We start from the raw sequence: 13,799 nt of genomic DNA on the forward strand, positions 1-13,799 counted from the left end.
ATTAGGAACGCTATAGCTCAGGGAAAACTGTAGTGGCCACAAATGGCATCTGGTATTGTCCTTCTGCCACTGTCTTAAAAGGGATTCTGAAGGGATTTTCTTTCCCTTGTTCCTCCAGCTCTCCACTTGCGTTACTGGCCTAAGTGGATACTCCCAGCTGGCCATGTCCATCATCACAGTCAGGTCTGAGGATTCCTGATTATACTTAGAGCCTGTGGCACTGCGGACACAAACAGTCATTCGCAGATGACCCTATTGTAACAAACCATGCTTTAAAATGTAAACCACGGAGAATTTTCCTCAATAGTCCAGAAGTAACCTTCACTCTGAGCCTGGATTAACCATGAGAGAGCTTGTCAACATTCCACTGTTACAGATTCTCACCCTGGTTGCCTTCAGCGGGACTGAGAAACTTCCAAAAGGTCAGTCTACACAATCTTGTCTAAAGTGTGTGTGAGCTTCATGGTGGCTGATTTCTGATGTGGTGTGTTTGGGTGATGGAGAAAAAGAAGAGAGTTACACAGCATGCTTGATTCTTCTCCCATGATGGTTGTCTTCTGGGCTGTGATTAAAACAGCATGATGCGCATAGAGCCCTCTCTTCTAGGGAGATGTTGTCAGGTAGACTGTGAATTATGGAGGTCTGTTCTGTTTCTGGGTATGTCAAATGCTGGGGTGGTCTACACGTGTGATAAAAACCCTTCCACGCTGGGTTTGCCAAGAATATAATCCACCCCACTTCCAGATATCCAGAATGTTTTGCTCCTAAGGAGCAATTTTCAGTTTCAGCTTTTGTCAAATCATTAATGGACATTTTAGTAGCTAGAAATCAGACCTAGGGAAAGACACACAGAAAGTGCCTATGGAATCAAAGCCCGGACACATCTGACTCTGCGCTTTTGCTGCTGGTGCTGTGATTTGAGTTTGACCAGAGACTGCACTAGTTTTTTTCAGCGCTTTGGAATGTACCGGAAATAACACCACCTAAGGGGGAAAGCAACTTAAGAAAGTGACAAACACCTGTTGCAGCAGCAAGACTGTCCACGGCACTGTGGGTTCTGGCCAGAGTATTATGAAAGTTAGAACCAGGAAGAGTAGAAAATACGTGATTTGCAAAGCTCCTGCGTCTTCTCAAAGCAAGGCACAGAGAAGCAGACTAAATGTCATTAAATAGTGTTGTGTTAAGAGTCTTATGACCAAGTTTTGAAGAGTGCTGGGCTTTATTCAGATGAATTAGTTTCCATTTTGACCAAGCTGCCAAAGCACTGAAAATGTTTATCTTGAATAATTAGTGAAGGTGACATTTGTGTGCACATGGGAAACAAATCTTTAGGGTTTGTAGTTCACCTACAGTTTGAGAGGCAAAAGGTCAAGGATCCCATGTAAGTAACAGACAGCATTCTTTCCAAACAATCTGATTACACGGATTTATTATATTTTTATTTACTTGCTTTTTCCTCCACTTTACTTGGTCAAATGTACTAAGTCATTTACATCCCAATGATAACTTTAAGGCACCTTGAGGTAATAAAAAGAATCTGGACCTTTAAAAATAGCTAATAATTGCCAAAAGGACTTAACATTGGCTGCGGGTTATTCTAATACTTCCTGATCCGACTACGGATGTCCGGTAGGACAACACCTGGCTGTTTGGACCTATAGATCCTAATAGGTCTTATTCATTTTAATCTTTACCAAGCAGTTACCCAAAAGTGAGAAGGATACAGTTAAACCCCAATTTGTAAAGAAGGCAGCTGCTTTGATGTTCCAAATCAAACCTGGGCACACAAAACAGTAACAACAAGACACCTCTATTTTTATACTAACTTAGATTCTGGATAAAAATGACATTTTTAAAGTTCCCAGTCATCCTAAGCCTTCATTCAAATGCATATGATCATTCATGTCTACTTTGCAAATGTCAGAATCGTGGTACAGGGTAGTATACAGGATATCAGGTAGCTCAGCTTTTAAAGAAAACCACCAGAACACCCATCCAGTCTGGCCTTGTTACAGTGTATTTGCTGCAAATTTTAAAGTTAAAACCAATAGTTTCTTAGCCTACTCTGTTTGTTGTAAAAGTTGAAATTAGCACTGGATTCACATTGGTCTTATCCCCACACACTATCCCTAGGTGATTAGACATCTGTTCAATGTACAAGATGACTTCTGAAAGCAAATATCGCCACTGCACATGAAATCCTTAAGACGTTAATCCTGTAACACGTGGCATATTTTGATAGAGATGAGCTATTTGAATGTATTTTTCTCTTAATTATCAGTGAAAAAGATGAAGATGTCCTGGCTGTACTTGCTTATGCTCACAGCAGTTCTTGGAAGCTGGTAGAAGATAAATAGGTATCAGTCTGTTAGAGAATGCACTTGTCTGGACTAAAATGAAGGGACCTGCACAGTGATGTCTCACAGAATAAACCTTCTTGTTTGGAATAGTGGGCAGCTTCAGAATGGATGTACTTAAAACAGGGCTGTTTAAGGTTGGGGAGAAAATTCACAAGAATCATGTTTCCCTCTGTACAGTTTTCTTCATAAGATTATCTGACTTTGCAGAGTAATAGTTTACTATTTTAGCTTTAAATTAATTGAAATGCCTAACCTAACATTCAAATTCCAAAAGAGGGTCACTGTCTTTCCAGTGAGATGTTTTTTTGTTTGTTTGTTTTTTGTTTTGTTTTGTTTTGTTTTGTTTTTTGTGAGTTTAATTTCCTCACCTCAAGTAGGAGACTTTTAGAGGTCATCATGGATGAAAGTAGACAAAAGTTTTGTTGAATTTCCTCAGCTTAAGTCTCAAGAGCCCTTGCTGATCTATCAGGGTTTGTTAAATTTATGGTGGGGCATTAAAAATTCCGTAAGAGCTAAAGTTCATGTGGGCAGAATTGGAGTTATTTAATATACACAAGGATTTCCTCACAAAACCCCACATTCAAAATGACCCACTTACTAACAAACCTAGAGTGTTTAACATCTAGTTTCTCTTTAGGTGGAAAAGCCCTGTCTTTTAAATCACATGTAGGAATAGGATTCACAGATTTACTTATAAGTCAGTCAGAGCTGACACAGCTGTTGTGAACTCCATCCAGGACAGCAAGTCCCGGGCGAGCGTTTCATACCGACACTCATTGTCAGTTACTCATTGTAAGTGTAGGAAAACACTGCTGCTTTACGTCACTGCTCTTATGGGGGAAGGAAAGACTGGCAATTTCCTAATGTCCCTAAAGGTGAAGTAGGACTCTAGGAGGCCACTAGGAGGGATGAAGGGGACATCCCTAGACTGGTCCATTCAGGAAGGTGACAGAAGTGCACAGGCCCAGGAGAGTGTGCAGACAGCATGGCAGGCCTGCAGACAGCAGTTTGAGAGTGATTCTGTGCCCAGCAAGCGCTACATGAACACAGGAGTCGTGAGGGCAGGTGTTCAGATTAATTCAGGATCAGTGCTCCTCAGGGGCTGTGCATCTGAAGAACCTGAGGCTACCGAATCTGGAGTTACATGAAAATATCAGACGACAGAGGTCGGACATTGAAGAATGTGAAGCAAGGGTATTGAAGACTGGAGCAGGCATTGCAGTTAATGTCCCCTTTCCTATCCCCAACATCTTGCTGTGTATCTTTAAAGAAAGCACATAGTCTTTTCCTCAGTTTCCTTGTGGATGAGACAATGCCATTATCCCGTGTCACACGAAGGGTGATAGGCAGCATGCTTTACTTGGGTCCTTACAGGATGGTGGCTTAACCAAAAGGAACACTGCCAAGGGATGCAAACGCAAACATTCTCAAAGATTACACAGAACTTCTGTGAAAGTCCATCCCAGATGGGAACAACCACAAATAAATACATTCAGTTTCAAGGAATTAATGACACAGCTTTGAAAATGGTTGAGTGTCATTCTAGGTTAATGTTATAAGTTACCGTGACAAAAATTTTCATTTCAGAGCAATTAAGTGAGTCAGATAATGACAAATACCTATTATTCTCGTGGGAGAATCTGAAAATTTTCCAATATTGAAGTGTTTTCTTAGGTTGAAAAAGAAAGAACCAATGCTATATTGATAATAATTAGAAAAACATGCTTTTTTTTAAAGGTCTCAGCACCAATTTTTGCTTGTTTTGCAAGACAATGTTTCTTATGTAACAGCTCTGGTTGTCCAGGAACTCACTTTGTAGACCAGGCTGGCACTGAACTCAGTGATCCACCTGCCTCTGCCTCCAGAAGGTTGGAAATAAAGGTGTGACCTCCTGGCTATCAATTTTCTTTAAATAACAACAACAAAAACAACAAAACCAAGACAAAACAAACAAAAACAAAACAAAACAATGCACCTGCCTTCTTGCATTTGGGCAAGGTCATTAGTAATGATTCAGCCAGAAGATGACATGTGATCACTGTATTCTAAAGCCCACAAAAGACAAAGGAAGGTAGTATTATGACCCACTCATCCCGAGCTAGAATTTAAGATAAATTTTAAGATAAATTTTCTTTGGATCTGAAAAGGATGTGTTCATCCTTGTGTGTTTGTTGTTCGTGTGGTTCTTGGATCGGGAGAAAAGACAGAGGTCCCATTTACACAGGCTCTGGCTGGGAAGAAAGCTGGCTAAGGACAGCAAACAGGAAGTGACCTGCAGAGTCAACCATATCCTTTGGTACAGCTGTTCGATGGCGTCAGTGAACACTTCAAAGGGAATTTGAGTAGTTTCAGAAGATGGGCAAAATGCACCTGAAAAACTATGTTCTGCCACTAGAAATTAATACTGATTTAAACTTCCCATTTTCTGTGTATAACCACGACTATAAGACGCTGTCCATCTAGAGTTTGGAGATAGGCTATGTCTCTTGTGTGTGTGTATGTGTGTCTCTCTTTCTCAGTGTGTGTGTGTGTGTGTGTGTGTGTGCGCGCGCGTGCGTGTGCGTATTTTAATGTGTAAGTGTAGGTGTGTGCAAGCAGAGGCATGTATGTGGGGAATCTCTTGTTTGTCACTGTGTAATGCAGGTTAGCTGCCTGCCAGCTTGCAGGGAAGTCCGTCCTCACCTTCCATCCTCCCATAAGAGCACCGGTATTCAGACACACCTGCTCCAGTGCTAAGCTGCATGTGTGCTCTGGGGATCTGAACTCAGATCCTCATGCTTCCACATCAAGGACTTTACCCATTGAGTCACCTCTCCAACCCCAAGACACAGGGCCTCTAAGCTACCCTTAACCCCGAAATTCACCTCTATCACTTCCTACCTTTGGGATGGTTACAAAAAATGATGTCTAGTTTGCAAATGCTCAATTGTATTTACCTCTTACTTTTTGATAAATAAGATAATGAAGATAAGGTGTGAGAAGGAACACATAGAAAGTTCTTGAACAATCTCAGGTACTGATGTTACTAAAACCAGAGTCAGACATCACCCGAGACTGTCACATCATTGAATGTTGTGGGAAGACGTTGACACGATACTGCTCTCAATGACACTTCATGTATTTCTCCGTCTAAGATTTTCAAGATTTTGAGGATTGTCTTTTACTTCTTTGATCTTAACCAGCAGAGTGTGTTTCGCCATCACCGCCGCATGTCTGTGTCAGTGTGGAGTGAAAGAAACTGATGGATAAATTCATTTTTAAAATAAACAGCACATGGTAGTTAGATTTGTTTTGAAAGGGATGAAGCAGACAAAACAGAAGAAGCTACTTCTGCCTCTGCAACTGTTGACACGCCATATCTTCTTCTGTGTTGCTCTCCTGCCTTGGCATGTTTACCTTTCACGAAAGCCTGTGCGTGCTTTGTCATTGCCACACTTTCAAGTACTAATTTGCAACAATCCTATCCTGTCCTGTTTATCAGACAGTGTTCTGAAGTATAGTTAACATTCAACTTTCTGAGAAAAAAACAAAATAACATCCAGTTTCAAACCAGCAACAAATCCTGGAGACAGTCAAGCGTCAGCATGCACACTACTGTTGTAGGTCGTTTTCAGCACCCCAGAGCATAGATAGGGTGTAGTTAAAAAGTGATGGGTGTGTGTGTGTGTGTGTGTGTGTGTGTGTGTGTGTGTGGTGTGTGGTGTGTGTGTGTGTGTGTGTGTGTGTGTGTGTGTGTGTGTGTCTGTTCAGATGTCTCTTGGCTGCTCTTCACCTTATGTTTTGAGACATACTAAATCTGCTGGCCAGTAAACCTTGGGGACACTACTCGCTAAGACTGGGATTAAAGGCAGGTACTTCTGTATTCAACTGTTTCACATAGGTCCTAGGGAAGTAAACTCAAGATATCTCTGTGGCCTAGAAGTAATTGATTTGTAAGTGTTTTCTTATGTTGAGAATTATGCAATTTAGTTTATTGATAATAGCTATTTAACAATTACTAGCAAAATTCCTGGAAAAAAAATAAAAAAGAGCAATTCATTCTTGCCAGTGCAAACCATCTCTAGCAGACCATTGCAAGAAGGCAAACCCCCCACCCCCTTGCCCTGACTTCACTTTATTCCACTAGTACAGCTAAGTGAAATTCATCAGCCTCATGGCCTGAGTCATCTAACATGCCTTCCTATGTGTGTGATAGATTCTAGGGCACCAGTAATGACTTAACATTCTATTTTGTGAGGGTGGAGAGATGGCTCAGCAGTTAAAGAGCACTTGGTGAATTTCTAGAGGTCCCATCTCCAGGACCACACTGGGAGGCTCCCAACAACCTGTAATCCAGCTCCACAGAATTGCACCTTCCTTCCCACGCATTCATAGATGATGATTAATGTGTTTGTGCTCTGTAGATTTCTGAGTTGCACATGCTTCAGGAATAGAATCTTATAACATGACCCTTTGTGACTATTTCCATATACTTGCTTCTTCGTTTCCACGTTTCCTCCGTGTCAAAGAATGTAACACTTCCCTTATTTTCATTGCCAAATAACAGTCCATTGTATATGTATGTTAATTTTGTTTATCCATCTGTTGGTGGGCACTTAGGTGTCTTCCATCTTTTGGCTATTATGAGTAGTGTTGCTATGAATAGAGAGGTGAAAATATTTGAGTATCTGAGTCCTTATTTTCAGCTCTCTTGAATATGTACCTGGAATTGGAACTGTTGGTCATGATTCTCTGTTGATTTCTTTCTGGGAAACCTCCGTACTCTTTTTCCCCAGTGACCATCATTTTAACGCCTACCCACAATGCACAGGGTTCTAATCTCTCATAGATGTATTATTTTTCTTTATCTTTATAGCCACCCCAATGAGTACAGTTTTAATTTACATTTTCATTTACTTAAATTTTTTTGCTGGTGTATTTTTGTGTGGCTTGGTGCATGTTTTCACATCTGTACACACGTATGTGTGGAAGTCACAGATTGACATGAAGTGTCATCCTTGGTTGCTGTCCACTGTATTTGCTGACAACAGGGTCTCTTGCTGACTCAGCTAGTCTAGCCTGTCAAGAATCTCCTGTCTTCTCTAGAGCACCGACTTTACAGACAGGTCACCCAATGTCTAGTGGGCTTTTGAACAGTAATGTCATGGCTTCTGGCTGCTAAAGGGTGAGTAATAAAATAACATTCTGGAGAGTTCTCCCTTGTTTTTTCTCTGTTTAGCTCCTGTCATCACCACACCTCTTGAAACCGTAGATGCCTTAGTTGAAGAAGTGGCAACTTTCATGTGTGCCGTGGAATCCTACCCTCAGCCTGAGATTTCTTGGACCAGAAATAAAATCCTCATTAAGTGAGTACTGTGTGTCATCATGCTAAGGATGGATGCTGGCTCTGCCCCATAGTTTCCCACCCATGGAAATGCACCCATACTGTTGGTGGCACTGAAAGTCACCTTCTAGAATATGTAATATTCATTTCTTAATCGGAAGATCTGAAGTTCAGGGCAAAACATGGATTCATCTGACATGGGCAACGCCAGATGAGAACCCTGGATCTTAACAGAACTAGGAAGTACCATGGTATGCTAAGTCTGATGACATGTATTCCAAGACACTCAGAGGAGCTGAGGGGCCAGGCTGTCTTCCCCTCTGTATCCCCATACTATGAAATCTATTGTCTAAAAATCTGATTTCTGCATCTCTATCACCTTTTTTTTTTTTTTTCAAAATAAGACAGATTCTCAAACCGATAAAAGGCCCACTCGGCAGGTAAAGGGTCTGCTTTTCTCCCCTCATCACGATAGCTATCCCACTAAAAGTACTCTACAAAAACTAAAACAAAGTGATCTGGAGGGCGCTCTAGCAGGCAGTGTCAACACGGAATGTGCTCAGTTCACATGAGCTACTGTGACTGCTCTGTTAGGACTGGGGCTAATGAACCACAGAAAATTAGTTCTCACAGCCTTGGGGACTGAGTAGTTCCAAGTTCAAGGAGCCAGCAGATTCAGTGTGTGGTCAGAGGATGAAGGTTTCCTTTTGTGTTCACAGATGGCCACTTTGCCCACTGTCTCTTCGTGTGAGGGAAGGGCGTGGAGGAACTCTCTTGGTTCTCTTCTGTAGGGACACAAGTTGAACTCACAAGAGATCCAGTCCCATGAGACACAATCACCTTCCAAAGACCACCTCTCAAAAACCATCACATCTGACACTCGGCTTTAACACATGAATTCTGGGGAAAATGTCACATTTCATCGATGTCCTTAAGTGGGTGCCCATAGACGAGGGCCCGTGAACTGGAAGGGGAGAAAGGACAGGCATATTTTCACTGCCTCTGACTGAAATGTCATGTTTCCTTCTGTGACACATACTCTGAAGTCACTGTGTACCACAGCCTTAATGAACTCTGCCAGGCAAGCTCTCTCCGGGACGGAACAGATCACACACACACAGTTCAAACACCGGAAAACATATTTATCATTCTTTGCGATTTGGATAGAGATTTTCCAACTCACGAAGCCTAAATTTCTACTTTTACTTAGCAGTATTTTTTCTTCTTTTGTGTGGTCAGTCTTTGGAAGATTTATTTTAGTTTACATGTATGAGTATTTTTTCTTCATATATGTATATTTTGTGCATGCATGGTGCCCAGAAGAGAGTGCTGAGTTCCCTAAAATTGGAGTTAGAGATGGTTGTGGCTTCTGGGAACCAAACCCAAATCCAGAACCCCTGCATGAGCCAGTGTTCTTAACCACTGAGACAGCTCTCCAGACCCAGCAGTACTCCACGTCACCTTTCTCTTCTTGAATTTTACTACAATCTTCCAAGGACCACAAGGTGTGGCTTCAACAGTGTGCCTGGAAATTTCCCTGGCTAAATATGAGTCCATTATTCATAAGATCTGAATTCGAAATGAGGGTGAGGCATCATTTGGCTGAACTCTCTGCCACTCTGGCAAGAATCATCTTTCTTTCATCTCCCCCCGCCCAGGTATCATCCCTTGTTCTGTCTTAGCCCCCACCAGTAGAGGTCTTAACATTCATATTTTTATCAACATTCCCTTCACATCATCTGTCAGCTAGTGATTACTTTGGCATTCTCTAAGATGACTTAGCATTCTCCTACTCTTTCCAAGACCCCAATAGGTATCATTAACAAGTATGTTTCAGCTGATAGTCTCTTTAAAAAAAAAAAAACTAGGCGGATTCTGTTTTGTTTCTTATCATGCTGCTCAAAACTCTGCCAGTTCACTGCAAAGCCACACCTCCATTTTCAGGTATTTGTGTCAGCAGCACCATGATTCTGGGTACCAAAACTTGTATTTATTTTCTACTGAGACTGTCACAAGTGGTCACAAATGCAGTGATATCAGACAAAATATCGTATTAGTTTACAGTTCCAGGGTGTGAAGCAATCACTGGCAGCTCCAGCTCTTCCTGGATGCTCCAAGACACAATTGGATCCCACAGGCCACCTGTGTCCTCTGGTTCCTTCCTCTGTTCATAAACTAGTAGTCACATGACTGGTTTCTGCATGTCAGATCTCCATCTCTCTTTTCCATCATAAAAGGATCTTTGTTACTACATTTGTCCCTTGTGGGTAATCGAGAATGTTCCATTTTAAGTCCTCCCCCCTTTTTTTCCCCCATTTTGACTCTTAACTGTGTTCAAATCCCCCTTGCAGTGTATCACAGACTCTAGTGACTAAGACATGATGGGTCTTTGGAGACAGTCATTCGGTGTACCATATACATTTGATACTGAGAGTTCCTATTATAAAACAAACAATAAAATAAAAATAAAATCCAACAACAGAAGCCACTTGGTTTTAGTTGATGATTCCCCTCCAACTTCTTTCTGTTGCCCTGAGTCTCTTCTCAGTGGACAATTGTACATAATTAAATAGACTATGTATGTGCATACATACAAGCACACACAACATGTTTTTATAGCTTGAAGATCTTTTATTTCCTTGTGCATTCTAAACCAGAGGCAGAGAAGTGCCTGCCACTTGTTAACCATCTAAAATTCGTTTGTTTATAAAAAGGGGAAGTACTAGAGTTTTGGAGAGGATGGAGGGAAGGGAGAAAGAATAATTAGGGTAATCAAAGTTTACTATATGCATGTGTGAAAATGTCCTAATGAAACCTTTTATTCTGTTGAATTAAGATATGTTTATAAAGCATATAGAATGAGCACAACTTACAAACCCAAAGGTAATTTGTACAGTTCATTTTAAAGTATTTATTCAGTCATTAATGGCTTCAACAAAATGAAAGTAAGATTTTGTTACCATTTATTTAGTTAGTTATAAACTCATTGCTTATACTCACATTTATTGAAACATGCTATAATATTAATGATTATTAAATTGTACTAGAATAAAAAGGTATAGAGAGTTGACTCGGTGGTTAAGAACACTGGCTGTTCTTCTAAAAGACCCAGGGTTGATTCTCAGCACCCACATGCAGCTCCTCACAACTATCTGTACTCTAGTTTTAGGGGACCTGACTCCCTCTTATGGCTTCCATAGGAAACAGGCATGCATATAGTGTACAGAAATAATGCAGGCAAAACACCCATACCCATGAAATAGAAAATGCAATGAGTAAAAATTATAAAAAGAATGAAAAGTACTTGTTTAATGAATAAATGGATATCCAATTAATTGTTATTGATATCTATAAGTATTTATTTCTTTCTGTTCATTACAATTACATGCATGTTCCTTTTCCAGTTGCTTTTCCTTGCAGGAAAAGATTCATACATCTTAGTTATGATATACTTTCTTGGCATGGGGGGGACCTTAATTCAATCCCCAGAATATACATACTCAAAAGGAAAGTTGATTGTGGTAGTGGGTGCTTGTAATCCCATCCCTAAGTCTGGTCTGGCCAGGGGGTGGGGCAAAGACTGGCAAATCCTTGTGACTTGCTGGTCAGACAGCCTTGCATACTTTGTAAGCTCAGAATGGCATGCGAGCATACACAGACGCACATACTTTCCTGAGTAAATGTTGCACTTGTTCTTAGCAGCAGCCAACACCTCAGAATTGTTTTGTACAACTCAACGGTGCTTTGATTATGGAGCCCAGAGAAACCAGATTATAAAAAATACATTTCCTCTAACTCTTTATCTGCTTCCTCACTGACTGATCATCAATTTGATCCATTAATCAAAGACATGTGTAAGTGTGTGTGTGTGTGTGTTTGCATGTGTATGTGTGTGTGTGTTTGTGTGTGTGTATGTGTGTTTATGTGTGTGTAGGTGTGTGTGTGTGTGTAGGTGTGTGTGTGTGTGTGTGTGTGTGTGTGTAAAACCACACAGATGGGACACTAATCCTCCACTTTGCTCTGTGACCTGCAGGCTGTTTGACACCCGCTACAGCATCCGGGAAAATGGTCAGCTCCTCACCATCTTGAGTGTGGAAGACAGTGATGATGGCATCTATTGCTGCATAGCCAACAATGGAGTGGGAGGAGCCGTGGAGAGCTGTGGTGCTCTTCAAGTGAAGATGAGTGAGTAGGGAAGAGCATCATCTAACATTAAAGTTGTGTCCACACATTTGTAGCAGTCACTAAACAGAACACTCCCTATAACAGAACGTCAGCTCAAGTACAAAATACAGGTTCCAGAGCCAACCCTTATTCCTGTCACAACCACGTTAAGGCAATCCTTTAGTTTTCTGTCCTCTCTTGCCTTGTTTTTGCCCTTCACACAGCTCTTGATTATATTTGGGAACTTCCTTCTGAAATCATTGTGCATTTTTAAAGCTTCCGTTTTTTATTTTTATTTTTTATTTATGTATGTGCTTATGTGTGCTGTGTATGTTCAGGTATCCACTGAGACCAAAAAGAGGGCACCAAATCCGTTGGAGCCGGAGTGATAGGTGGTTGTGTGCCACTTGCTGTGCGTGCTGGGAACCAAACCCTGATCCCCTGGAAGAGCAGTAGGTGCTCTTAACTGCTGAGCTATCTGACCAGCTCTTTCTGTGCATTTAAAAAGCATAGTTCCATTATGGTCAACACCTGTTTTTTTTTTTTTTTTAAATATCTCATCCTTTTATTTATTTCCTTCTGAGTGGCTTCCCACTTAAACGGAGGATGCTCCAGTTTCCCAACCTGGCTACTCGGTTTTCGCTGCAACCAGAAGCAACTAAGCCATTATCCGTGTATTCCTCACAAACTGCTCTCTCATGGAGGCTTATGGGGTTCTGGCCATTCTCTTCTCTAACTCCATCAAGCACCTGCTCCTGAACCCCACATACCCATCAGAGTCTCCCATTCTACTCCCAGTATCTTCCTGTTGGTTTTGTCTGCCATCATCCTGGAAGATTTTAATAGCCAGGAGGTGGAATCACCCTTCGAAGCCATCACCCTGCAAACACCCAGTGTTATTTAGCTGAACTCTTTGCTATTCTGACAAATCAAGGACCCATACTGGGCCTTGCCACATGCTGGCAGATTCAAAGACTTCAGTGCCAATATGTCACGTTCTGACTATGAACACTTTTGTATGGCTTCACTGGATGTGGGAAACTTGCTTACACTTAAGACTTGCCTCTGTGGTGTATGTACAAACTTGCTGGTTTCTCAAGTAAGAGCAGTGCCAGCGCTTTCTGGCCTCAATGCACTTTGCACTTGTAGGTACCTGCTATTGGCAGCAATCTCAACCCTGCCATAATGCAAACTTTATTTTCTCATTACTAATGACAAAAAAAGAAAATCACACATGCATTTATGTTACCGTCTGATAGAACCCGGGTCTACTGGAATCTTTTTGGTTTTAGATCTCCTTTTTTTTCTCCATTATTTCTTACCCCTGGCTGTTGTTTCGTTGGAAGAAATCAATTTTTAAGAATGAATTTGTCTCTAATGGTTCTTTGCATAGTAAGCTCCATTTCTTGGATGACACAGTGCTCCATGTTTCTCTGAAGGAATTGCTAGTGAATTTTTAAAAAGGACATTTTCTTACTTTATTTTTGCTTCATCCAAGATAAATTATGCTCTCATCTCAGTTCATTTCTTTTTTTGTATTTTCCCTCAAATGTGTGTTAATCTCCTTAAGTATAAGTTTAATAGAGTATTTGATTACCTCAAGCAGAAGCTATTGTGATTGATTGTGGAGGACAGATTTCATAGTCACCATGAGGAAGTAGATGGCATGCGTCCAGAAAAGACTTATGATGTGTTCCTCAACAAAGGAATCAGGGAAAGAGGCCAATACTGCCTCAGTGGCTGAGAAACGAAGGCTCCCTTCTGATAAAGAATGTTATTTTGAGGGAATGGATTCACTTCAGTAATTCACTGTTCTGCTTTTCTTCCTATGTTGTTTTCTCTCAAACATTTTTATTTTTTTTTTTTAAGTTTGGTTCTACACCAAATCCTCTCATCTCTTTCTTCCTTCCCTGGCCCCATCTTCATTTTAGGAAGAGTTATGTTTGTGTGGG

General features: G+C 41.0%; 1 protein-coding gene across 1 annotated transcript in view; it reads left to right on the top strand.

Annotated features, from left to right (window-relative positions):
- The first annotated feature begins 226 nt into the window (after positions 1–226).
- Positions 227–13,799, top strand: part of Musk (muscle associated receptor tyrosine kinase) — a 90,849-nt gene continuing 77,276 nt past the window's right edge. The window contains exons 1-3 of the mRNA XM_051187821.1: positions 227–422; positions 7,579–7,705; positions 11,717–11,868. Coding sequence (XP_051043778.1) covers positions 344–422; positions 7,579–7,705; positions 11,717–11,868 — 358 coding nt within the window. The 5' untranslated portion in view covers positions 227–343. The remainder of the gene's footprint in view (positions 423–7,578; positions 7,706–11,716; positions 11,869–13,799) is intronic.

The sequence above is a fragment of the Phodopus roborovskii genome, unplaced genomic scaffold (genome assembly GCF_943737965.1).
Source record: "Phodopus roborovskii unplaced genomic scaffold, PHOROB, whole genome shotgun sequence".
Taxonomy (NCBI): domain Eukaryota; kingdom Metazoa; phylum Chordata; class Mammalia; order Rodentia; family Cricetidae; genus Phodopus; species Phodopus roborovskii.